Source organism: Psittacula echo (genome assembly GCF_963264785.1).
Source record: "Psittacula echo genome assembly, chromosome: Z".
NCBI classification, from domain to species: Eukaryota; Metazoa; Chordata; class Aves; order Psittaciformes; family Psittacidae; genus Psittacula; species Psittacula echo.
Window position 1 is genome coordinate 72,908,240 of NC_137742.1, and position 24,938 is coordinate 72,933,177.

General features: G+C 36.3%; 1 protein-coding gene across 5 annotated transcripts in view; it reads right to left on the reverse strand.

Annotated features, from left to right (window-relative positions):
- PPIP5K2 (diphosphoinositol pentakisphosphate kinase 2) overlaps positions 1-24,938 on the reverse strand; it is a 49,846-nt gene that overhangs the window by 18,720 nt on the left and 6,188 nt on the right. For 3 of the 5 annotated variants that reach the window (XM_080637145.1, XM_080637143.1, XM_080637146.1), the window contains exons 2-19: positions 18,816-19,214; positions 17,214-17,409; positions 16,394-16,484; positions 15,447-15,532; positions 13,914-14,068; positions 13,424-13,525; positions 11,981-12,142; positions 10,760-10,881; positions 9,127-9,228; positions 8,490-8,576; positions 7,525-7,600; positions 7,334-7,443; positions 6,094-6,179; positions 5,310-5,435; positions 5,078-5,199; positions 3,455-3,637; positions 1,712-1,853; positions 436-659 (exon numbers count right to left, since the gene is read on the reverse strand). In XM_080637145.1, the coding sequence (XP_080493271.1) occupies positions 436-659; positions 1,712-1,853; positions 3,455-3,637; positions 5,078-5,199; positions 5,310-5,435; positions 6,094-6,179; positions 7,334-7,443; positions 7,525-7,600; positions 8,490-8,576; positions 9,127-9,228; positions 10,760-10,881; positions 11,981-12,142; positions 13,424-13,525; positions 13,914-14,068; positions 15,447-15,532; positions 16,394-16,484; positions 17,214-17,409; positions 18,816-18,959 (2,316 nt within the window). In that variant the 5' untranslated portion in view covers positions 18,960-19,214. Of the gene's footprint in view, positions 1-435; positions 660-1,711; positions 1,854-3,454; positions 3,638-5,077; positions 5,200-5,309; positions 5,436-6,093; positions 6,180-7,333; positions 7,444-7,524; positions 7,601-8,489; positions 8,577-9,126; positions 9,229-10,759; positions 10,882-11,980; positions 12,143-13,423; positions 13,526-13,913; positions 14,069-15,446; positions 15,533-16,393; positions 16,485-17,213; positions 17,410-18,815; positions 19,486-24,938 lie in introns of those variants that run through there. The other 2 variants (XM_080637144.1, XM_080637147.1) reach the window with 1 other exon arrangement.

Here is a 24,938-nt window from a genome sequence, read left to right on the forward strand (position 1 = left end):
TCAAATTGCTTAAGTGAAATTAGATAGATTAACAGTGTCATCTACAAAGAGTCTTGAAATGAAATTTCTAAAAGCAGGAAGAATGAAATTAAACATATTTTCGGAATACACTATTGTCCACAGGGACAGCACTTAAATCTATGAAGAATGGCTCAGATGAACCACTTTCTTCTAATACACTGCACTAAAAGAGGCAGACATTTTCAGAGCTTAAATTGGTAAGAAAAAAAATTACTTTGAATACATCTTATGAATTATGAATCAGATTTTTCTTAGAAAAATAATCAGCTTGCTACCAGAAAATAAGAGATAATGTTAAAGGCTTCTATTACTGCAATATACAGGAACCTTCAATATAAAAGAGCAGACATTTTCACAAAATTTGAAAAAGCATTTATTCTTCAATTTCTTTATTTAATAACTGAAAATGCTTACCTGAGGGATCACGATGTCAGCCAAAGCCTTTGAAAGCCTGTATAATTCCATTGTGTTTTCTAATTTCAATGAGCCATTGTGCTGCACATCATATTTTATACAGTCATAAATATCAGGGATTTTGCTAATATCATATCTTCCATTTTTTGTTTTAAAGTCTTTCTCCAGCTTGGACCACCTGCGCAGCATCAGTTCTAGTGTCTCGCTGTGGTACAGCTGAATATCTGCACAGACACACCTCATAATTAAAGGCCATCAAACAAAGGGGAAATTTTAATCAAATGTTATAGTTGAATACAGAGGGATAAAAAGGATCAAGTATGTTTTTGAGCAGAGGGAACAGATGTGCATACACTTCATTTTACTGCTCAAAGCATCACAGTTCCAGGGCTACATCAAGATAGTGGAAAGCTTATATGCAGAAGTGCATCACTGGCCCTTTAAGGAAAGCTACAGCACAAATAGCATGTCTTACAGCACAGATAATATATATATTAAAAAGCAACCAAAAAAAGTTGTAAGAAAATTCTGGGAGGGAGGAAAACGAGCAAGACAAGATCTCTGTTTAATAACAGACCACGCATCTCATTTGTTTCTCCCTCCCGCATGTAGTAACAGCAAAAGCCAGGAGAAGGTAAAAAGAATGGATTATCCCCATCCCAGGACAGAGGATTAGATCAAATAGCCAAAACCCACTGAAGCTATGCACAGGTGATACTTGTCCTGCTCAGCCTCAGAACAGAAGTTGTTTGCATACTCTACACTGCAGATAACACTGGCAGCAAATACTCCAGTATTTAGCTAGTACCAGAAAAGCACTGTGGTCACTTCCAGGTCTGGTTTTCCTGCATCACATTATTTCCTGGCTCACCACACTTTATATTGACCATCATTCTATGCAATACTACCATAAATCATACATCAAGCAAAGATACTTAAATATAAAAATGTACCTATGTAACTTAGCTTTAGTACCATCTTTTTTTTTTTTTTTTTTTTTTTGGACTGCTGAGTTTCAAATAATTAAGAATTTCTGCAAACATTCGAGGACTAGCTTGAACTTCTGAGCAGCACAAAGAGCCCTTGCCTGCAATGAGATCACATGTTCCTCCTGCTTTTTACTTTAAAATGATGCACATGGAATCAAACTGAAAATCCCTATGCCATTGCTGGTTAAGGTTCTGCTAAGAGCAACTTTAATTACAAAAAGTTATGTTACAATTCTCTCAGGTGTAAGCAAGAGAAACTAAATACAAGTATAAAAATGTTTAAGTACCTGCAGACTTTGGATCTTCCATTCTTTGCCTGATCTGAGAAGTCAAACTCTGGATCAAGGAATAGACCGTGTCACATGTCTTCACAGGATTTTTAATAATCTGCATTGATTTAATCAGTGAGACGCTTCCAGATGGGGTAAGCTGCAATTTGAGATAAACACAAAATGATGTAAACAAAACTATCTAGATTTGAAAGAACTGAGGAGATAAGATGGAATATATTAAAGATTCCAAGTATTGGAGAAAAAGTATTCAAGCAACTTGCTATTAATTTCTGAACCCATCTCTGAATTATCTACTGCCTTTAAGGCATTAAGGAAACAAACACATGCACAAACAGAAAGAAACCCTTTAAATTTACATATATCAAGAACATACGATATGTCCCTCAGAACTATGTAATTTTAAAAATTTTAGAGCTATCAAGTTGGGTGTTACCAAAACAATACAGATAATATCCATATAAGTGAGGCTTAGCCTCATTTTTGAAGAAAAGTCTGCATAAACCAAAGCAAGAAAACAATTAAACAATAATTCATATACATAACACAAATACATATTTGCACTTTTCTCTGTTTCCTCAAATGCACAGGATAATTTGGATATGGAAAACTTCTGCCCTCTACCTAATAGTAACCAGTTCCTACCTCCCTATTATGACCAAATAAATAAATGGGAAAGGCGCTGTGGCACAGAAAAAGAAAATAAAAAACCCAAAAAAACTCTGTTTTCACAAATTTTAGGTAAGTTAAAAAAAAAATAAAAAATTATCACTTCATAATCCCAGAGGTTAGTTACTTTCAGTAACTTTCTTCGAAGAGTATGCTCTATTCCTTCCAGTGACATTTCAAACCCCATTATATTTATATTTTAAAATATAATTATATTTAAAAAGAAGGGGAGAAACAAATAAATCCTTGAAAACCTGTACCCTGTCACTTTTTCCAAGTACTGCTGAATCCACTGCTGGGAGTGGTTTGGATGATACTTTTAATACACATGTTTAAACAAATCCACACACAGTTTACATGCAAGATAGTAAAATTATTTTTCAGCAATTTGGTCTCAATACATTTTCAGAAATAGCAGTTTAAGCTTAAACCTCATTTGAGGACTTGTATTTGGTTTTTATACCAGACAGAGTAAGAGCAGCTGAAAGAGAAAGAAGTTTCTTAACAAAAACATTACTCACATTTAAAACCAGGAACAATCATGTATGTTCTGCACTAAGTCAGAATAAACTCTATTAATTTGCACTAATTTAGCACGTTAATTAGACATCTTCTTTCACTGATTATAAAGTGTCCTACTGGTTTTCAGCATCTTAGTATTCCTTGAGTTAAAAAAAAGGCTTTGTAGCAGATTAAACATTGAAACAACTGCAGTAGGCAGGCATTAATATATATTGTAATACCACACACTGTTGAAGTAAAAACAACAGAAAGTGAAAACAATATAGTCTTGTTTCTTGAATAATTAAAATATTTTTAATGGAAAAAACAGTTTTTAATAATTATTTTAATGAAAAATATTTATGAATGAAGTCTTTATCTACTCCTACTTAAAAGTTTGTAGCTATCTATTACTCAAATGGCAAAACAGCTCAAAATATCTAATATCACAATTGGTACAGCTTCCTTTGTAGTTCAAACTATTTCCAAGCACACAAGTATTTTTTCAAAATAGATACAAAATATCACTGCTCATTACTTTCACACAAGAATTCGAATGGCCATGCTAACCTTATCATAGTCATCAGCAGTAAATTCTCTGTCTCTCTGGAGAATTTCATGGAGTCTTGCTTTAACACGATGCTGACAGCTGCTTAAAGAATCACTGTCACTGTCCAGGAGACCATTCATATTAGCACTTTTTACCATCTGGACAAGAATAGGAGTCAGCTCTCCCTCTAGGGCCAGCAGTCCCTGAAGCAAGCAATACAATTAATCAGGCAAACAGATAAAAACGAAAATGCAACAGTATCTTAAAAATCCACCAGATTTAAATTCAAGATTATCTAACCTACAGGCAAGTGATACAAACAGGGACTTGGCAGACAATGCACATATTTGCACAGAAATGCCCCCCAAAACACTGCTTTGGTGTGCAGGATTGCTACAGTTGGTGAAAGAGTGATGGTGACATGTCATAAAACATGCTCCCCAGCATATTAGCAGTGCCAACACTGCTCCTGTGAGATGACAGCTGTTGAGGTTTTGGGTTGCTGGATGTACATAGTGCCTTCTCCCTGAGGGTGGGAGCAGCAGCAGCCTGACTTGTGGCGGACATGCTCCTGCTCAAGGCATTGAGTCACCAGGTAGGAGCTATCAGAAGAGTCAGCAAGCTGAACAGCATCTGGGAGGATAAATGGAAAATAGACAGGGTTTTTGTGAGACCCTACAAAGACAAAACCCCAAACTTGGTGTGGTACAGAAAGACAATCAAAGGCTGAGTTCAACAAGAGGTGAATGGAGACTTCCAAAATGGAAAACGCTAGAAACTTTTGTGACTTTTCTGGCAACAGAAGGGCTCTGGGATAAGGAAGGAAATGAGGAGGTGTCTGCTCAAGGCTGCTGACCAAGGAGAAAGCAGGACAGATGACTGGAATACTTCTGCGCCAACACATGCAGCATGGAAACAAAGAGAAAGAAAGAAGTCTGAACACTGGCAGAGCTTCGAATTTATTCAGATTACAGACATGTGGTTGAATAGTTAACATGAATGGAGTTTTGAGTGGGCCTTTTTATAAGAGTAAGTAGCAACAGGACAAGGGAGTATGCTTTAACCTGACAGAGGGCAGACTGAGATGAGATCTTAGGAAGAAGTGCTTCCTTGTGAGAGTGGTGAGGCCCTGGTATAGGTTGCCCAGAGAAGCTGTGGCTGCCCCATCCCTGGCAGTGTTTAAGGCCAGGTTCGATGTGGCTTGGAGCAACCTGGTCTAGTGGAAGGTGTCCCTTCCCCTTGGCAGGCGGTTGGAACTGAATGAGCTGTAAGGTCCTCTCCAAACCAAATGAGTCTGTGATTCTGAAGGTTGTTACTGGAAAGGACTAAGGTATATTGCTAGGGCTGTATAATTAAAATCTGTCTGCATCTGCTCAAAGAACTTAACATGCTGACACATTAACTGTCTGCTTTTTCACACTGAATAAATACTCCTAGAAAAAAAATTAACAATAAACAACCCAACAAAAAACAGCCCCCCAAAAAAACCCCAAATAAAAACACCACCACATTTCTCTTAAACCAAAGCCTCATTATACACTGTGGACTCTAATAAGCCATAAATCTCTCCTAATCTTCAAAAGCAAAAAAAACCTTGAGAACACCAGAATTTTTAAAATTGAAAATACAACTTCACACTGTACCTTTGCAAAAGCTGCTGCAGTCATCTGGACTCGTCCCTCATCAGAAGCGTAGATCTTGAGATCATGTCGGTAAGTGCTATGTAATCTAAGTAAACCACATCCAGGAAATCCAGCATAATCTCCTACCAAACAAACATTTTGCTCACTCTCATTTTGCACTTGATTATCTTCAAAGGTGTTTATGCCATTCTTTTTTTAGGGTTTTTGTTGTTTTGGTTTGTTTTTTTTTTACCTTGTCCACCAGGATACATACACCTGAAAGCCCTTCCAAGCTCCTCTGCTTGAACCCTGCCTGCAGGGGTCAATTCTCCTCCCCATTTTAAAACCAGAAGTAGGGATGGCTCATTTCTTCTATTATCTAATTGTAGACAGAGAAAGGAGTTAAGTAGTAAAGTATATTCCTTTTTTTTTTTTTTGTAATGACAAAAAATATTCAAACTTCAGATTTCAGTAAAAGATTGCTTCAACATTTGAATATTTAACAGCATTCTAACATTAAGAAAATATTAAACTGGAGAACTAAATGGGCACTTTAACAGAGAAACCTGAAGTAGCCTAAATTACAGAAAAAAAAAAATAAAATATACTTAGCATGAAATCTGAGGCAAAAAGTAAATTTGGAGAGGAAAATAAACCAAATTAGATGTTAAATACCCTACATTTATTTCAGTCAACAATCATGGGGCAAAGTTAAGAAAAGCTTATAAAAGTTTTAAAGACAGCAGTAAATGTTGAGTCATAGTTTCTTATCCGAGACCCAAACCACTGTTTTCTAGTGAATGAATGAATCTTCTTTTTACCCGACTTTTCTGTTACAAAAAAGCAGTGTTAGAAGACAAATTTACTACAGTTTTAGGTATACTATTCAAGAGACTCTGCCAATATCTGCCAATAAGAAATAACACTAATTGAAAACATATTCCATTTTCTTACCATCAAGATGTCTTATGCCACTAGCCCATGACTATTTAAATGCACATGATATTAAGTAATTAGGTACAAAAGTAATACAATACCTTCTTCTTCACTGGAAGTCTTTGGGCAGCCATGAGGAAGATATGTTAACTGAACTTTGCGATTTATTCCTGAAAAATGCCCATACCTGAAGTAGTAAAATGAGAAGGGAAGAGGGAGAGAAACATTTTATACATTTTTCTGCAGAACTGCTATGCTCCTGTAACCAGATATACTACATCTATACTGGTCACTGATTTGTGCATTTGACCACCATTTAGTGAAGCAGCACTTAAAATAAACCTAACTCAACAAGCACAGTAAGACTACAGAAGCATCCACCATTCTGTAATAAAACATTTAAAAATGCCATCTACTACTTTTTTCATGACACTGAACATCAAACTAAAAAAAAAAAAAAAAAAACACCAAAAAACAAACAAACAAACAAACAAACAAACAAAAAAAAAAAAACGCAAAAGGGCAAAAGGAAAAAAAAGATAAATAAGGGGAAAGGGAAAGGCAGGACAAAAAAAGGAAAGGAGGGGAGAAGGGAAAGGAAAAGGAAAGGAGACAACAGCACTTACAGATTACACGAGTAATTTACTCAGATCTACAACTACAGTAGCTATGACTATCCAGAATCTGATCTGGCAGTAGAGATGGCTACTATTTTGTCAGCCAATAATTAAGTTCTCAAGCAGAACTCATAAATTTCAATAACTGCCTTTGCCCTGATTTTACTTTTTTCAAATTAAAGTTACCTACTACCTTTTAGAACTCTGAGACCCTGATATTTAACACACCTTGAAGCCTTAGGGTTTGGGGTTTAAATTAGTAAATATTAATATACAAATATTAAATATTAATATAGAAAGCCTTATTTATTTGGAATCCACCAAGTCTGCTTTAAGTAGACAGTACACAGTGAAAGTTCCTATTGGCTCCACCAGACTTCATCATGTCACACACTGCAAGAAACAGACCCTGCACTTAAATACTTTCATTTTAAAAATATGCAAGTAGATAAAATCTGAGATGAAAAAAAATAACATTTCATGCAGAATGAATACACAGATACTAGGTAAAGCTATACATTCAATTAAGAAAATAAGGAGAAAACAGATGTTTCACTTCTTCATAATGTCAGACATGACATCCTTCCTCTTCATAACCCTTGTGCTTGTATTAATATATCATTGCATACTTGATAACCATTGCAATACAAGACTAATTGGTCTAAAAGGTCAAAATAGCTGCTGCAACTTTGTTGCTATGAAGCCTGAAAAATTAAACACTTACATTTCTAACACAGTCTTTAGCTGTTCAAGTTTTGCTTTACTTTCTTCAATTTCAGAATCATTGTTCTGCCCAAGTTCTACAAGGAGTTGTCTTGCTATATCAAGCACTTCCTAAAGAAAGAAAACATGGGATTTACTTAAATGATTTTCTATTTATAAAATACCCTGGCAAGAAAACAAAGACAAACTTGCCTGCAACTGTTTTGGTTTTTTCAGTTTTAATTTTCCAGATTTATATCCATCACATTTTTCAAAGAGATCAAAAAACCTTTAAGAGAAAGAATACTGATTAAAAAACACAGCTAGGAAGTTAAAATATCACTGAACAAGTGGTTCTTAAACTTAATAATGGCCTGATATCGGCACCTTTACATTATTTGAAAAGCATGCTAAAACCAGGTCAAACCAACCTTTATTCACATTCCATTTCCCAATAATGACTTCAATATATTAAAGAAATAAGAGCACGTAAAATGTTCTTTTATTGATCTGCTAAGAAAAAGAAATATATTCTTCATAGCAAATGACATAATATTCTAATATACAGCTACGTAAATTCCTAATCGTCAAGAATGTTCCTGAACAGAAGCAAAAATACCAGATGAGCAGTCCTACACTTTTACAGCATGTATCTCTGAATGCAAGAATCTAGTCCCAAGACAAGTAATTACTAATTACTTTTTTACTGAAATTGCACCTAATTCCAGGACAATTATATTAGGCACTTTATAAATCCTAACATAAAGATGCTATCTACCAGAAACTGAGAGCCATCCATCCTTGACAAAAGTCAAAAAGGTAGTACAGCAGATGGCAGCTCACACAAGCACAGTTATGATAAAAAAAGAAAGGCAGACGTCAATCAAATGGTGAACCAGAAATATTCTCTGCTGCATCTGTAGAGACAAATGCATTTTCATTAATAACACACACAACTGTTCAATGGCACAGCAAGGAAGTCTGCATGAGTAATTTGTCAGTCCTGTTAGAAAGAGATGTGCATACTTGTTAATCAGCTGCAACATCAGTTGGATTTAAACCAAAACAAAAACCAACTTGTAAGATGCAATTCCTGCTCAATTCATTGCTTGCACATCCACAAGAAGCGAGCTGGGCTCTAAAGCATCCAAACTAATTTTTACGAAGATTCTACTTACCTCTGATGTTTCACTTCCATTTTCATTTTTTGTTTTGGTGTTCGGTCCCCATGACGTATTACAGCTATAACACATCTAAGCTCCATCCTGCAATTTCAAGAGTTACATTTCACAGTTCTATATATGAGGGTCTTGTATTTAGTACTAAAACCACCACGAATCAAGACAATTGACAAAGTCACAGTTACATGACATAATTACAGAAATGATGGAAGAATATGCAAGAATATAAGGTTAACTGAAAATGATGTAAGGTATAAAATATAAATACTGATTTTAAGACTTGGGTAACTATGGAAATATCTATTTTAAGTAGTTTTCAAAACAACAATTTGAGGTTCATTAAATGAGAAAGCATGTTTATTAGAAGCACATTATTAAGCTGGTGTTGGAACGATTAGCAGTGAAGGAAGCTATGCATAAAAGACACTACACTTGAAAATCTGCTGTTCTATACTCAGCTTGACTAATGGTCAGAAACTGACTGCTGGCATAGCAATTGTGATTCCTTCCTTGTTTTCACCACACAAAATAAGTGTTCATAGGCCAAAGTGGGCACACCTTGTGAAAAGAAAAAAAATTCACACAAGTTACTTTAGGAGTTTGCACAATCCAGGTAGATCGACTATTTTCTTACATTGTTCCAGAAGTGGTTGGCACAATAGGAATGTCTTCAGCTTCCAAAGGAATTGACCATGGTATCTGAAACTGGGGAGCAAGTTCTCTCATTATGATATTTCTAAAGAAAGGGTTAAAAAAAGAGAAAAACAAGCCTAAGTTAAAGCACAGCTTATACAACACATACAAACTCCAAACCAAACAGATAATATAGACATGCATTTTTATCAACGTACTAGCAGTCACAAGTCTCTAAATGTATATTTTTCTTGTAACTGTATAATAAAAACCTACTTAACAATTTAAAGATACTACAACTGCTAAAGAGACATTAGCCTAATGACCCTGGATTTGTAAGAAACTTTTGAATTCCAGTTCCTAAAATAGCTCCTTGGATCTGATTCAGTCTTGTTCATTTAAATATTCAGACACTTGACTCCATTATGTAACCGAAGTCCCTGGTAATCAGTAAGCCATTCTCATCAGGGAGTAACTGGTATCTTTAGTAGCAATTACTCAAACATTTCTGTGTTAGAACTGGAAAAATAAGTAAGATAACTCCAAAACTGCTTCCACCTACAGAAGGTTTTTAAATCTTGCTAACGTTCTGTTTTCCAAGTATTTCATCAAAATATACTGAACTTTAGATTAATATCTGTATAAGAATCAGTAATATGGAGGAAACAAAAAGTAACTCTCAAAGTAGCGTAAGGCAAAATTTAATCTCTAAAAAGCTCAAAAAAATTCTGCTGTTAATTAAAACTGTAATGTATAGAGCATAACAAAATAAAGCATAAAGAAAAAAAAGAGACAACTTTTATCAGAGAATTCAATAGCTACAATTGCAATAAAGAAAAATCAAAAAGTATGAGAATTGTAACCAATTCAAAAAGTGGCATAAAACAACAGGAGTACAGTTGTTATATCTAGGATTTGAGCTTCTCTTCCTCCACTTAGTAAGATCCCAGATCATTTGACAATGCAGAAAGTCAGCTATATCTCATCAGTATAATCTTACTGTAAAACCAGTTTAACTGGTCAAAATAGAATCAGCCTACTTTGGGGGCAAGTGTTTCATTGGCATACAGTTAACTACCCAATTCTGTATGATCCCTTGTTACACCTTTTTTTCCTTCCAGTAGCAGAGAGAAGATGGTATGACAGAAGACACTTTGATACTATATCCATTTGGATTTATCAATATGAAATTCACAAATACAGAAGTACACACCAGCTTCAGATCAAGGACAATGTACATTAATTTGGGCACATATTAAACAGCAGCAAGCACAACCATCCAGTGGTGCTTCTCTACTGGGGGGGGGGGGGGGGGGGAAGAAAGTTCTTGAAGCTCTATTTCAGGAATTAATCGAGCTTTCAAAATACTTATTCAGTTAGCTTTATGTGTTCAGAAAACACTCAGATATTTCAGATGATTTTATGAATAAGAAATTCATTTAGGATTTATTATTATTTTTAATATTTTATATTTTTAATTCCTTATTTTATGCACTATTTCATTTTAAAGAATTAATTTAGGAATCAGGAGTACATTACATATACATATTATATAAGTTAATAGTACATTAAGTACAGTCACAAATAGCAGAGTTAAAAGGCAAAACTCCTCAAATAAATCAGTAAAATCTTACCCCAGTATCTTAGCACAATCATCATAGTATTTCATAGAGTTTTTCACAAAACTGAAGCCATTCACATCACAGACATAGGACTGTCCATTAGCACGCAGCAAATCAAAGCCACAAACTGTTTGCTGTTTTTAAGAATAAAGTATTAGTCATTGATCACCTTCCTTAGAACTGCTTATTCTAAATAAACTTTACATTTTAATATTGTATTAACCTGAAAACATGGCAAAATATGACAAATTTTATACTTCATACCTTTTGCCAGTTCGATGTTAGGTTTGCTCATGCCATGCAGACATCATCTTGTTTTTGACTCTATCCCCAACTTGGTTTTATCATTGCTACATATCCCTACCAATATCAGTATTGAAAGCCAAGCTTGCATGTGCCTAAACATAACCTTTGAGATAGCATAAGCAATGACAGGCCTACAAATTCCGCATCTGACAGCTGTTTCCCCTTACACATACGAGTCATAGGCAGAAAACGACAAAATACTGATAAAAACATTTTTGTCCAACTTTAAATTTGACAGGATGGTTTTGACATTGAAATAATATTGACATAGTTAGAAAAAATATGCCATTTCAGCAGATTACTTTTTCAGATCTCAAAGCTGACTTTGCTAGATAACAGAGATTCACACCCTTCAGGCTTGAATGCCAACATAATTACACACAGGTAATGAGACACACAGAAAGACAGCCTTTTAATAAGACATGTAAAAGGAGGACAAGAGATTGAAAGAAGTTTTGAACAAAGGAATCTTAAAACTATATAAAAATCAAAACTATCAAACACTTCAAATAAGGACCTGGTCATGTCAGTACCAAATTAACATTTAACTGGGCCCAATGTAAATAGTAGGTAACAAAAGTTATAAAAATTTAACTACTGAAATTGTGTTTTGCTAACTGAGAAACCATTAACAAAATGTATGAACATATGAATAGAACGCACTGTGGGTTAGCAAAGCACAATAGCAACACATGAACTCAGGAAACTTAAGCAACATAAGCAACCCATCCAGAACTTTTTAATGCATTAAAGGAAGAATTCTTCTAGATAAAAAAAAAGATGTGGAAGTTCAACTTTTCACCTTCCCAGGAGTTCTGCAGCAACTATCGCTACTGACTGTGTGCTCTAAAACCCTATGGAAGTTTAATGCAATAAACAATTAATTAACACTAAATGTTTGATCAGATAGGAAAGTAATCAGCTTACTTTAAAGGCAAGGCATACTTTCCAAGCAATTAACTTCTCTCTTGCATTCAGGATGACTGGATACCTCACTTCTTTTCCTTCACTATCGCGTTCTACCTTGCCATCCAGAGCTGGAGACTTCCGGGCTTCAGCATGAGCATAATCTGGACCTACTGTGTACACCTTTATTGAAAAGCAGGAGCTCTTGGTTCAGTGTATTTCACTCACATTACATATACACATACATTTTGCCAAATTTATCTCAAATGTGGTAATGACTTCAAATGAAACTAGCTGCTTTCACCGTTGAAAAGGTCACTCTGAAGTACCTTTTCCTCAGAGAACACCCATCATTTATTGACAAATTGGATAAAGCAAGAGTAAACAGCTGGAGCACAGGTAAAGAAAAATAATAATTATAGAACTTGATTACTAAAACTGAATTTCTTAATTATGATGGTACAGAGATAAAGAATAATATTTTCCTCTTATCTGCAGAACTTGAGAACAGGTTAATCTGAGAATTATTTTAGTTTATAGTTTGATTATGGAAATCTGGCTTCAGAACTAAGTAATTCTCTTCATTAAAAAATATTTTCATATTTTAGACAGCACTAAATAAATAAATACAAAGATGTGCCCAGTTTAAGCATTACAATACAGAGGCTTAGGGCAACAACACAAGAGGGAGGTGGAGCTGTTGGAGCAAGTAAAGAGGAGGCCACAAAGATGCTGTGAGGGCTGGAGCAGCTCTGCTGTGGAGACAGGCTGAGAGAGCTGGGCTTGTTCAGCCTGGAGAAGAGAAGGCTCCTTAAGGGAAGACCTTAGAGCAGCTCCCAGTGCCTAAAGAGCCTGCAAGAAACCTGGAGAGAGGCTTTTGACAAGGGCCTGCAGGGACAGGACAAGGGGGAATGGCTTTAACCTGACAGAGGGGAGATTGAGATGAGATCTTAGGCAGAAGTTCTCCTCTGTGAGGGTGGTGAGGCACCAATGCAGGCTGCCCATAGAATCTGTGGCTGCCCCATCCCTGGCAGTGCTCAAGGCCAGGTTGGACAGGGCTTGGAGCAACCTGGTCTAGAGGAAGGTGTCCCTGCCTGTGGCAGGGGGTTAGAACTGGATGAGCTTTAAGGTCCCTTCTAGCCCAAACCATTCAATGATTCTGTGACTCTGTGTTTACACAGGAAAGTATATGCTGCTCAAAGACCTTAATACAATACAAAAAAAGAGAAACAATGTGTTGGGTAATAAGCCTCTACCCCTTGACTCTAACAACATAAGCAAAACTGCTTCACATTACAAGTACTGTGTTTAGTTAGAGTAAAAATTATGTTCTTTACTTATGAACTGTACCAAAACTTCATTAGAAGTAATCCTTGACACCAAGCTATAATTTTATCTTTAAAACTGACAAGCTCTTGGAGGACTCAATTGCTCTAAATATAAGTAAGAACACAGTTGTCATACCTTCACATCAGTGCCATCTGTAGGCATGAATTCCTCATAAATATAGGAGCCTGTTTTTCTCACACTGCTTTCAGGGGAATAAACACTACTTCTGCTGCCAATCTGAAATGAATATTTTTCTATTAATAAACTCATAGGCTTCTGCCTAAGAAACTTTAAAACTTCTTAAAATAACACACTTGTACTGAGAAAACACTTCCTGTAACAAATGAAGTAAATAGGCTTTGCTAGCTCCCAAACGATTTTTGTAAGATTCTAAAAGTGCACTGATAGTGCACAGGCTTTTTATCTATACGAATCTGCAGTGGCTGACAATCTGCTGCAAGGAACAAGGGTCTACATGTTCCCTTGATATAAGTCTGATCCACCACTGCTTCCACAAGCAGGACATGCCAAAACAGGTCCCAGGTAACATATGGATAGGTCAGAATTACTCTGCAATTCTGTCAGACATTTATAACTTTTTAATAGTTTAGTACAATAATCTTACCTTTCGAAAGAGCCTCTGGCTTCCACCTCCAGCAGACGTTGGATAATAAATGTAAACATTGTGGTCCTCAGCACTAACGGGCTTTTCTACAAAAGGCTTTTGGAAAATCTCTCCATTCACTTCCACATGATCTTCTCCTTCAATCAAGTTACATTCTGAAGAAACAGTGCAAACAACACAGTTTATACTGATGGAATGAAATGATTAAGAGACTCCGGTTAATTTTGTAGGTTGAAATAAAGAGGCTGTATTACATTTTTGTTTTCTTGATTTGTTACTGACTGCACAAGTGGTGATTGTGTGCTGAATATGTCTCCAGTACCATGCCTATATTATGTTCTAGCATTTCTTTCGATTTCCTCAGTGTCAGACAAGACTCATCTTTTAATGATGATTAAGCATAAGCTTGCATGGGTGGTATGCTTTTTCAATATGTTTTGAAGACAGGGGGTAGGGCCGTTTGTCTCTTGCTTCAGTGCCTTTCTCTGAAACATCAGGGAGATGGCAGATGGACAGTGAACATGGTGCAATGCCATATGCAACAGTACTTTTAATAGGTTGAGAACCATCTCCTACTGTCTGATGGATGCACCTTGCACAGAGGATTCGGTCCTCTGGAATTAGGGGTCAGGAGTCTCTTCATTACTGGTTGGCTACATGTAGCAGCTTTCACTTGACTTTTGTAGCATAAACAAGTCCCTTTCCCCCTAGATTACGCAGACATTTTAACATAAAATCCCTGCCTCTTACGAACTACACAACAGTAATACTTCTACTGCCTTTAATTTTTCTTATCTCTTAATTTTGTGTCTTGACCTGTCATTGCAATCTTTTATTGTTGATACAAGTTTTCAGCTTAGTAGAAAAAGACATTAAGTTTCTCTTCAGATACAGAAAAAATTAATTACCATTTATATTCACAGTGTATCATCTGCAGATCTGTCTAGACTAGGTTTCCCTGGTCTACAAGAGAAACAACAAACATGGTTGCTTGTACTTAGAAGGGAAAGTATTCAATAGCCTAAATTGTTTCTGTCAATATTCCTTCCCTGAGTAAAATTACTAATTATTGTGGGTAATGCTGCTCTCTTTGGCAACATATTAGAATCTTAGTTTGAGTTTGGAGGCCCTAATATTCTAGTTGTTCTATGATGGCTGTAAGAGGACTGTGATCCCAGGCTTTGGAGTCATGGTTTTCAGACGCACACTTGTATTACCTGTGGCTGGGATGGAGTTAATTTTCTTCACAGCAGCTGGTCTGGTGCTATGTTTTGAATTTGTGACCAAAACAGTCTTGATGTTTTGTTATTGATGAACACTGCTTATAAAGCCTCAGAGCCTTTCCTGTTTCACATACTGCCTCCAAAGCCAGATATAGGGCTAATCCACAATACTTTAAATGCTACAGAAGCAAGCAACCTCTGCACAAATGAATTAATTGTGTAGCAGGTGAAATTTAGCTTTCTGCTACGTATGTTCTCTAGTGGAAACAAGAAAGTGCTAATTGTTGATATTTTAGTCATAATTTTTTACCTTGGGGATTGTTTGGATCACGGTTCAGAACTGCATAGCGAGGAAGTAAAATGCCTTCAGCTTTAAGAATACCATAAACTTCTCTCCTGTAAGAAAAGAACAAAGGTTGCACAGTAATACAAATCCTGCCAGTGTTTGTATTTTACAGCCCATGAGTAAGGGAGGAGAAAAATACATACTTTTTTTTTTTTTTTTAATCACACAGGGTAAGATTACATATATAATACTCATATTAACATAAAGCTTTAAAGGTCACTGACACAGCTGTACCTTTGCAGTGATCTCATCAATACCAATAAAAATGTAATTTGCTATGCCAGTCCTCTCCACTCTCCCACTGCAACAGCAATTTACACAAAATAATTCTCTTGTTAAAGGAGATTATGAACATGAAGGGACAGCAACTGAAGGCATCCAAAACGGCAAGTCTGCTCACTGTTCAGAAGGCTCCAATGTTTATGTATTTTGCTTGCTATTGTTTTGTTAATATTTACTATGCATGACTGCAGCTCCAAAAGAAAATTCACTTTGAATAAGTACATGATCTTTGCATATGAAGAACTTCTATTATGTATACACTTAACAGAAAAAAAGACCTTCAGTGAGTCACAAGAATTCTACAATTATAGGAGGTTGTATAGTTGCTACATATATTTTCAAAGTTTAAATCTTATTTGCTAAGCTTTAGACAAATGTATCACCAAATTCCTGCCTTGACAAATCTACAGATATACCAGTATAAAAGCAGCAAAAGAAAAAAAACATATAAATACATACCCCAGGAAACTATGCATATATTAATGAAGAGTAACATTCACAGTAATTTTATTTAGACTACTGTACTATTTAGACTACTACAACACTGTACCTGTTGCTATGCAATAACAGCAGATTTGTATAGTCTCCAACTTAAAAGTAGTTTGCTGCAAGTAATTAGTGTTACTTACCTGTCCTGTATGTGATACTGCATATTCAAGTCATTGATTATGAATGGATTCCTGAGTTTTGCATAGGCAACTGCTTTGTCCAGTGGAAATCCTAAAATATTTATTACGACAAATAAATTAAAACTACAAGACACACCACCACTAAGGTTGGAACCTTCATATCCAAGCTTTTTTTTTTAGAGTACAACCAGAGATATGGGTTACGTGGGAGGATGCTCCCTCAGCTATAGAAATAAGACATAACATCAGCTCAAGACAATTATGAGACTACAGCCTAATTTCAGCATAGGCTGCCAAAAGTAGCGGTCCTGTCTTCAGTTCCCTCCTCCTCTCTCCACATGTACTCCAGTTCCACAGGGCCAGAACTTAGGCTTTTATTGCCTCCGCCTAGAAGTACAGCTTTTAGCTTCAGCCAACAAAGATGTGTTAATCTTTGCTTTACAGCCCAGCCCCACAAAACCTCCTAGATATCAGCAGAGATGCATGAACAAGTGGCCAGAGACCCAGCACTCCTACTGAGAAAGTAGCATGCCTTCACAGTTATTGGACCAAGTAAGTATTAGACCACCGCTTCCACCGGCTCCACAAATATTTACCAATGGAATCGCTATTTTAAATACCACATCAGACAGGACTGTCTCAAGCAATGAAAACAGTACAATTTAAAAAGTTTGTATTTTAAAAGTAAATTGTATTATATTAAAAAAATTAATCACTTCCTAACAAAATCCAAAAAACAAGACCAAAAAAAAAAATTACCCTCAAAGTGGTTAAAGTATTTAGATGTCAAAAGAAATTATAGTATCATTAGCAGATTTACCTTTAGAATGAAAAGAAATGAGACAGTCGCATAAAGGCCACTTTTCTACTGGCTCATTCAAAATAACATCTTCTTCAAATATTACCACAGTTATGTACTTAAACATGGAGAGGCGTTCAAGAATTTCTTTCATTGGTTTGGACTTGGATTTTTTAGCCATTGAACATATCCCAACTGCTATTTGTCTTTCCGGTGGCTGAAGGAAGGGGGAAGGAAAGCAATTATTATTTTTAAGTTTTCTCAGAACACAACAGGGTTTTAGCAGCACAGTACTAGATCAGATAGTTTCTCTTAAAATTCATGCACTACCTTCAATTTAATGTTTAATCGGGTAAATTGCTAGCAGGTAATAAAATGAAGCATGACAGTATGCCCCAGTGCATTCTTATGAAAAATACCTCAAAAAATGAAACTGTTCAATCGCTCTACACTACTTTTTGTGAGTATTGTATTAGGAAAAAAAATACACAAGATCAAAATCTAAGTCAGAAATGTAAAATCTGAATACTTATGGCTTATTCTGAAATTATCCAGCAATTCATTTTTAACCTATTTAATTTTTCTATATCTACTTAGTAGCCACAAGACTTCTCATCTTCTTACATAGTAAGATATGAAAAGAAAACTAGTAAACCAGAAAACACTATTCTAGATTTAAGCTATTTTTTGCATAGATAGTTTCACTTTTCTTTTGTACAGTTGGTATTTTCTTTCCTGTTATAAGCCTTTAAAAAATTTTTTTCCTCTCAGTGGTATCTGTAAGTGCAACAGCATTCGTTTAAAAAGAAACAAACCCACCCCCCAACAATCTTTCATTTCGTTCTAGTATTCTTTTAAACAGAAAATGCTAATTTTGCATTATTTCTCTGCATTTCCAAGTTACTTTTAATCAAGAAGTGTTTTACTAGCACTTGCCTGCATTTTTTTAGACATGCCTGCCATCAGTAAAAATTTAATCTGACTATTCCCTATAGTGAAATGCTACAGACTAAAAAAACACATCTACAAAAATTACATGACAACTCATGCATAACTAAAAATTGGTAAACATAGTGCTAAAATACAATTCAGAACACACTGCAAGGATAAGAAACTAAGGCATCAGTTAAGATTAATTTAGCATGCACTTTCTATATGTCAGGACAGAAGAAGAATGAAAATACATCAGATCTTAATGAAAACAACAGCAAGATGAATTAAGAAATGTTGAGTTTGTTTAAACAGAAACATCAAAAGTTAACTCTGCAGCAGCTGACAACACACACAAAAGAAAAACTCTTGACCATTTTTTGCTACTAATTACCCAAATAAATAAAATTAAAGCTTATGCCATTAAGTTTATTCACAGAATCCAAATCAAATCTGCAAAGCTGGCATGTCCTGAAACTCTGTATTAAGGTCAAGCACATCTACTTCAAAGTTCACAGTATACTTACTTTTCAAATGTGCTGCATTTCCAAACATAACTGACAGATCATTATCTGAATATGATCAGTTTTCCAATTTAGAGCACCTTAGACTTTTGTGATTTAATGCCATTTCAAAGTAAAATAATGCTAGACAACACACAGAATAGTACACACATGCTCCAACAGTACATACAGAGTCATACTCTTCCTCCTCTTCTTCCCCATGGTCATAGAACTGTTCATAATCTGACGATCTGCCTGAATCCAGTAATCCTTCTCCATCTTCTCCACCCACGAAGAATCTAGGAGGATCATTCTCTGTTGCGTGAACAGACATGGTTAAAAGATCTAGAGAGATCTATGTAGAAACTGCAGCCACTTTGGCAGTGGAGGTACTACTGGGCATGTTTCCCACTGACTCAGGAATACAAAAGTTCACTGCTCTTTGATGTTGCTTGTGCAGCTTCGCCACTGTGATGTTGTCTGCCAGACACTGTTTAACTGTTATCATCTGCTCATTATTGGTTTGAGTTGCTGCTCCAAGAAATCAACAACAGGCTACTGCTTCCCTGAGACGACAGAACTTTTTAACCTAAGACAAACATTAAAAAAAGAAAAAAAGAAAAACCACACTTAGTAAAGGCAAATAAAAACTAAACCCTTCTCATTCAGAAAGTGTTTGCACATTTACGTACCTCTGAGCAAAGCATCATAAGCAAAACTGTGCTTATAACACAGTCTGCACTTTTACATGTATACTTAGAGCAGGGGAAATAACTGTAAAGTATTTTCAAACTACTGATGCAGAGTTTTTAGAAATAGACAATATAGCTCATGAAAGGAAAATCTGTCAAATGCATTTTTTCCCTTAAGAGTCAAGTGAAAATGAAGAGTATATCTCTTATACAAAACCCAACAAAACCCTTCTCTGATATATGTGATATTTAGCTCACCATCTCTGTCATCAGCTATTTTTTTCCCCAAAAGTTTCTGATCAAATGGCAATGGCAAGCAGACACAAATGTTGATGAAAACTATAAAGCCTCCATTAGGACTATTCTTATATGGAAACCTCTTCTTTCAAAAACTGAGTGAATCCTCAGTGTGAAAGCGGAATGTATGTGTCAGCTTAATGTCTGCTTATTTATTTCCACTAAAGCATGGCTTTATTTTCACACTGAAAAACTAGTATTTACAGAGATCTGCACTGGCACTGCATTCTGTCAAAAGCATTTCTAAGCACTACTGTACCAGTGAAACATATTGTACCCTTTCAACCAATTATTTGACCAAGTAACTTTTATACAGAAACAAGGACTCACAGCTCAGTCTTCTGTTGCTTTAACTAGGTAACTGCTCTTGCTGTAAGTCGTGCATGGCTTTATACCTTTAATTATAATACATCATTGCTACTCAGAAAATTAATAAGCAGTTACTTGTTTAGAAGTTCATTTGATCGAATGCTTTAGGTTGCTTATTAGTCAGACCATTACGTAAGTGCTACTCAACAATGATATCTCAGCAGAATTAAATTTGTCTTTAAATGCCTGCCAAAATGACTTTGGCTGTTCTATGAACGAAGTGAAGCAATAGTTAAAATTCCCAGTGGTGATTAACCATTCAGCTTACTGTGAAAGAGGATGGTAAACAGAACAAAAATTACCCAGAAAGAATATGTCCTAAGTCAGAGAGCATTAAGTGTGGGTAAAAAACAGAACTGTTTCAGATCCAGAAACTCGAGCTGAGTTCCAGACAACAGAAACGTATGGATCCCGGAGTGTCAGCAGAAGATTAAAAAGATTCATTTCTTAAACATATTTGTTATGTATCCGCTTTCCTTCAATTCCACTAATGAAAAATTACTTTCCCTTAGAACATGAAAATGCAGCTACTTGTCCCTCAAGCAACAAGAACAAAAATGAAATTTCAAACATCTCATTCATCTTGCTCCCTTGAGAGTTAGAAATTCAGTATTAAGATAAAACAGTCTTATTTATGGCAGGGTGAAGAAAGCAAGCTTTACACATCCTATTCCTAGCAAGCTTCAGAAGGGCAGAGGTGATATAAGGAAAGCAAGTGCCTGGAAAACATAAGGTTAAAATACTTTTAACTTAAAACTTAGGTCTAAGATAGAGAACAATGTTTGTGTTGTAAGTCTATGGTGTGATAACAGGATTTAGTAGTCTTACTAACATGAGTGACCATCCTTCTAATGAGTGAATTATTTCTTACCATCCTTCTACTTATCAGTTAGTTTGGAGACAGTGACTCCCAAATATCTGCTAGCTTCGGACACTCCTTGTCTGCCCATCCTGTTTTGCTTGCAATAAATTATGTATGAAGCTCACACTGTTCTAAATCTTTGCCAGCTATCAGAAACTTACAGATATGGCTGGTTTCAGCTAGTTTTGTGATTACTGGGGCATCCAACTGTGCCAAAGGTGAAAAGTGCACTGTGAGGAAGACTGCTTACTTCATCCTGAAGATCCCTGCCCACACCCCATCGGAGGGCAGTGTGCAAGCTCCAAAACCGGATGAGACTTATGATAATGAGTACCTAAACTAATTGTAATATCCCTGTGCTCTCTTCTCTCTAGGGAACCTAATGAATATGCATGTTTGTGTGTAATAAATATCCGCTTGCTTAACCCCTCGGTGTGCAAGTTAGGAGGAGCGATCCCCCTTGCACCTGGGCCGGTAATGAACATACCTGCTTTACAACTGTCTTTGAGTTACAGAGTCTGATTTCGTGCTTCAGAGGTTACTGCCAACATACACTGGCAACTAATACAGAATTTTAAAATGGTACTAAAAAAAAAACAAGCCAAAAAATAGTAAAGCCTGAAAATGAAGTTTAAGAGTTCCTCTTGCATCAGCTTCCCCTCCCACTACCCAAATTCTGTAAATTGGACGCAAGTCTCCTAACAGTTTTTTAAAACCTAAGGTTTTTTCATAAAGAAGGAAAAGAAACCACTTGAAACAGATAAGCAGGAGGCTATTAAAAGTGGTTTGTTAAGCTTTTTCCCGTACCTATTCCTGTAGTGCACTTTGTAGGAGCAGCAGTGGTTGTGACACTTGTGTGCTATTAATGTCTACTTCTTTCATGAGTATCTCTGGCATTACCTGAATCTCTCTAACCTCAAGTGATTAGCTCTCAAGGCAAGTAGAAACCACACAACTGAAGACTGAAGAGAAAGCTCAACATATCTGTCTACAAATGACACAAAGACAGAACCTGACAAGCTTAATTCCCTAATAAACCTACCTGAAACTTAGTGGTTTTCTACCCTCCTAACTCAAGAATCTGGAAAGTGTTGGTGTTATTGGTGGCAAGCAGACCTGCCAAGTGGAGCTTCACTTGCAAAAATAGACCTCCAGTCACACAGTCTTGGAGTTAACAGATTATTTTCTGCAAAATTAAATTCATCCATCTGAAAGTGGACGAAGTGCTAGATTGCAACTCTGTCCTATTGTCACTGCACCCCAGAGTTTACAGACAGTTTGTAAAAATAAGACCAAAGACACAGGATCAAGAAGGATACTGACAATTTCTGAGCCTGTACACTACTGCATGGACACACTGAACTGCATATAAATTACCATTCTGACTGCTGATGGTGACCAGCTTATCTTCCAGACAGCACATGCTGTAAGCTACTGTTGTAAGCATAAATTTGAGTCAGGATATAACGAAATCCTTTATTTTTTTGAATAAATGCTTTCAGAAATGGGAATTAAAATTCTTTCCCCCAAAATTCTTTGGCTACTATAAAAATTGAGGCATCCTCTTCTTTCTTGAGGTGTGTGAAATAAAGAGTCCAAGCAAAGAGACAGAGAAAGAGAAATCTGACAATGACAGCAACTACAGGAAACAACTTACACAAGGCTCCTAAAATAATCTACAGTTATCTGACATAAAAAATGCAGTAACACTGTGTTTGAATAAAAATGTGGTTATCAACTTGTACAGCAAGGATAAATAATGTATGGCAGAGCAAGAAGACAGAGCTGCCTTCCTGACCCAGAAGGACTATCAATGCTGATAGGATGCTAACACACTGTGCTCCATGCAGAATTCCATCTCGCTGCCCCTGCAGCTGGGAAGAGTCTTCCCAGTACTGTTTTTCTGTATTAAAAAGTGAGCATCAGCAACAATACACAGCAGAGATTACATCAGATCATATTTGGTGCATGAGCTTAAGCCTCATCAGGCAGTGAAGATTAGAAGGTAACATGCATGCCTCAACCACAGAAGACTGCTATGTAAGCAAAGCAAACCCCAAAACCTGGTGTTGGAACATACACTGACCCATTTCCAAAGAGACAGCATCAAGAACATTTAGGCAACAGTCCCCTACCGTGCAATGACCTTTACAGGTTAAATTGATTAGACTATGCTCCTTTCAGACCTCAGCTGTTACACAAGGCTTCTGTTTTACAGCTTACACATGGAAAAAACCAAGCCTCTGCTAATTTTGAAAAATGCAATTTAACCAACAGTGTCAATTCTTAAAAGGACTTCCAAACAAATAGTCTGTTCATTCAATCTGTCCTATAGCTTCCTATCCATGACTACCACATGCTACCTATAGGCAAAAAAAAAAAAAAAAAGCCTAGTAGATTTACTGTTTCTTTAATTTTGCATTCTCATTTTGAAATAAACTTATCTCAGTTTTCCGCTAACAAGTTAGACAGCACTAAAATAGTGCACTGCAAATTAAAAGTAAAAATCTTACATTTAACTGATATTATTATAACTTACCAGTGCAAGGTATATAAAATAACAATCTAAATACATAAAATGACACATAAAACCCCTTAACATTAACATACATGTAGGGTTGTATTCAGATAATGGATTTTGGCAGCCTGCTAAGCACTCCAAGTCCAGTGTTCCCTCCAGTGAACACATTTCTCCACTTCCACAAATATATTCTGAAAGATTTCCACAAGAATATTCCAAAAGAATAAGCACAGACATAGTATTCACTAAGTGTTAATAGTTTTCCTGTCCCCATTCCACGTTTCAGCAGCTCAGGAATACAGCCCTGGCATTTCCTGTACTTACTCAGCTCATAAAGATTAGCATTCCAGTAACTGTCAGCAGCAGATCAGCTTAACATAGCAGCAGTGGTCTGAATGGTTGTGTAAAATGGGCTCGAAGTTTTAACAGTCATGTTCTGAATATTAACAAAACCATACACATCTCCTGGATAAACAAAAGCATTTCACCAGATTTTCTTCTCGGTCACTACAGCTATCAAGAAGAACAAGTACACACTGCCTCTGCTGCACTCTAATGGAAACTAATGGAACAAAACTAGACAAAAATTGCTCCTCATCTGTTATCTCAAAAAAACCCCCCAACAAACTAAACCCCAGTATCTCATACATTAAACGGCTACAAAACATTTCTAAATCTTGAACCACTCAGGAAAACAACTTCTGGAAATGCCATTGTAACAAAATAACTACAAAACACTTTGTGACATTTACATTATGGAACAAACAGGTAACATACAATAAGTGTAAGTGGTGCTTTAATAGCAATTTTTCAGGTAGTCTCAATGAAATGACACAAAGCTTCCAAGAACTTTCTGCTAGAACTGCTACACCAAACATTTTCATTAACTGTACGTTTAACAGCAGAAATATTTGATTCACTCCAGCTGAGGCATTTTACCCGTTTTAAAATTCCAGTTCTGCAACATGACTTGAAGTGTAACAAACCACCAGAGAGCCAGCTTGCTGGGTTGCCGGTGGAGCAAGAAGTATGGGGAGGAGACAAGGGGGAAGCAGAGCGGAGACAGGAAGAAGAAAGAACCAGCAGACTGAGATCTGAGAGAGCTGATGGCAGTGACCCTGAGCAGTCTCTGCAGATGCGTAACACCTTACTACAATGATTCAAAAAATTGATAATACTCCAGATTTAAATGGGAGACTCTAGAACTACTAACAAGGCTCATGCTCAAGAACAGCATTTCCTCAGGTATGACAAATGACCAGGAAGAGAAGAATACAGGAAAGGCAGAAAATGAAGGAAAGGATGCCAAGACACAGAAGCTGCTGAAGACAACACTCTGAGAAACTCATTCATGACTTGTTTATCGCTTATCTCACACAGCAAGACACACATCTCCAATTTACTTTAGTATTAAATCTCTACTGTGTCACATAGCAATAGAAAACATTTATATTTACACACAGATGCTGTTCTATCACACTTGCTGAGAGGTGGTGAGCAGCAGCTGTCAGCCCAGGAGATGGACTACATCTAAAAAGAGAAGTAGAGCAGCTTCTATAGTGAGAATATGCC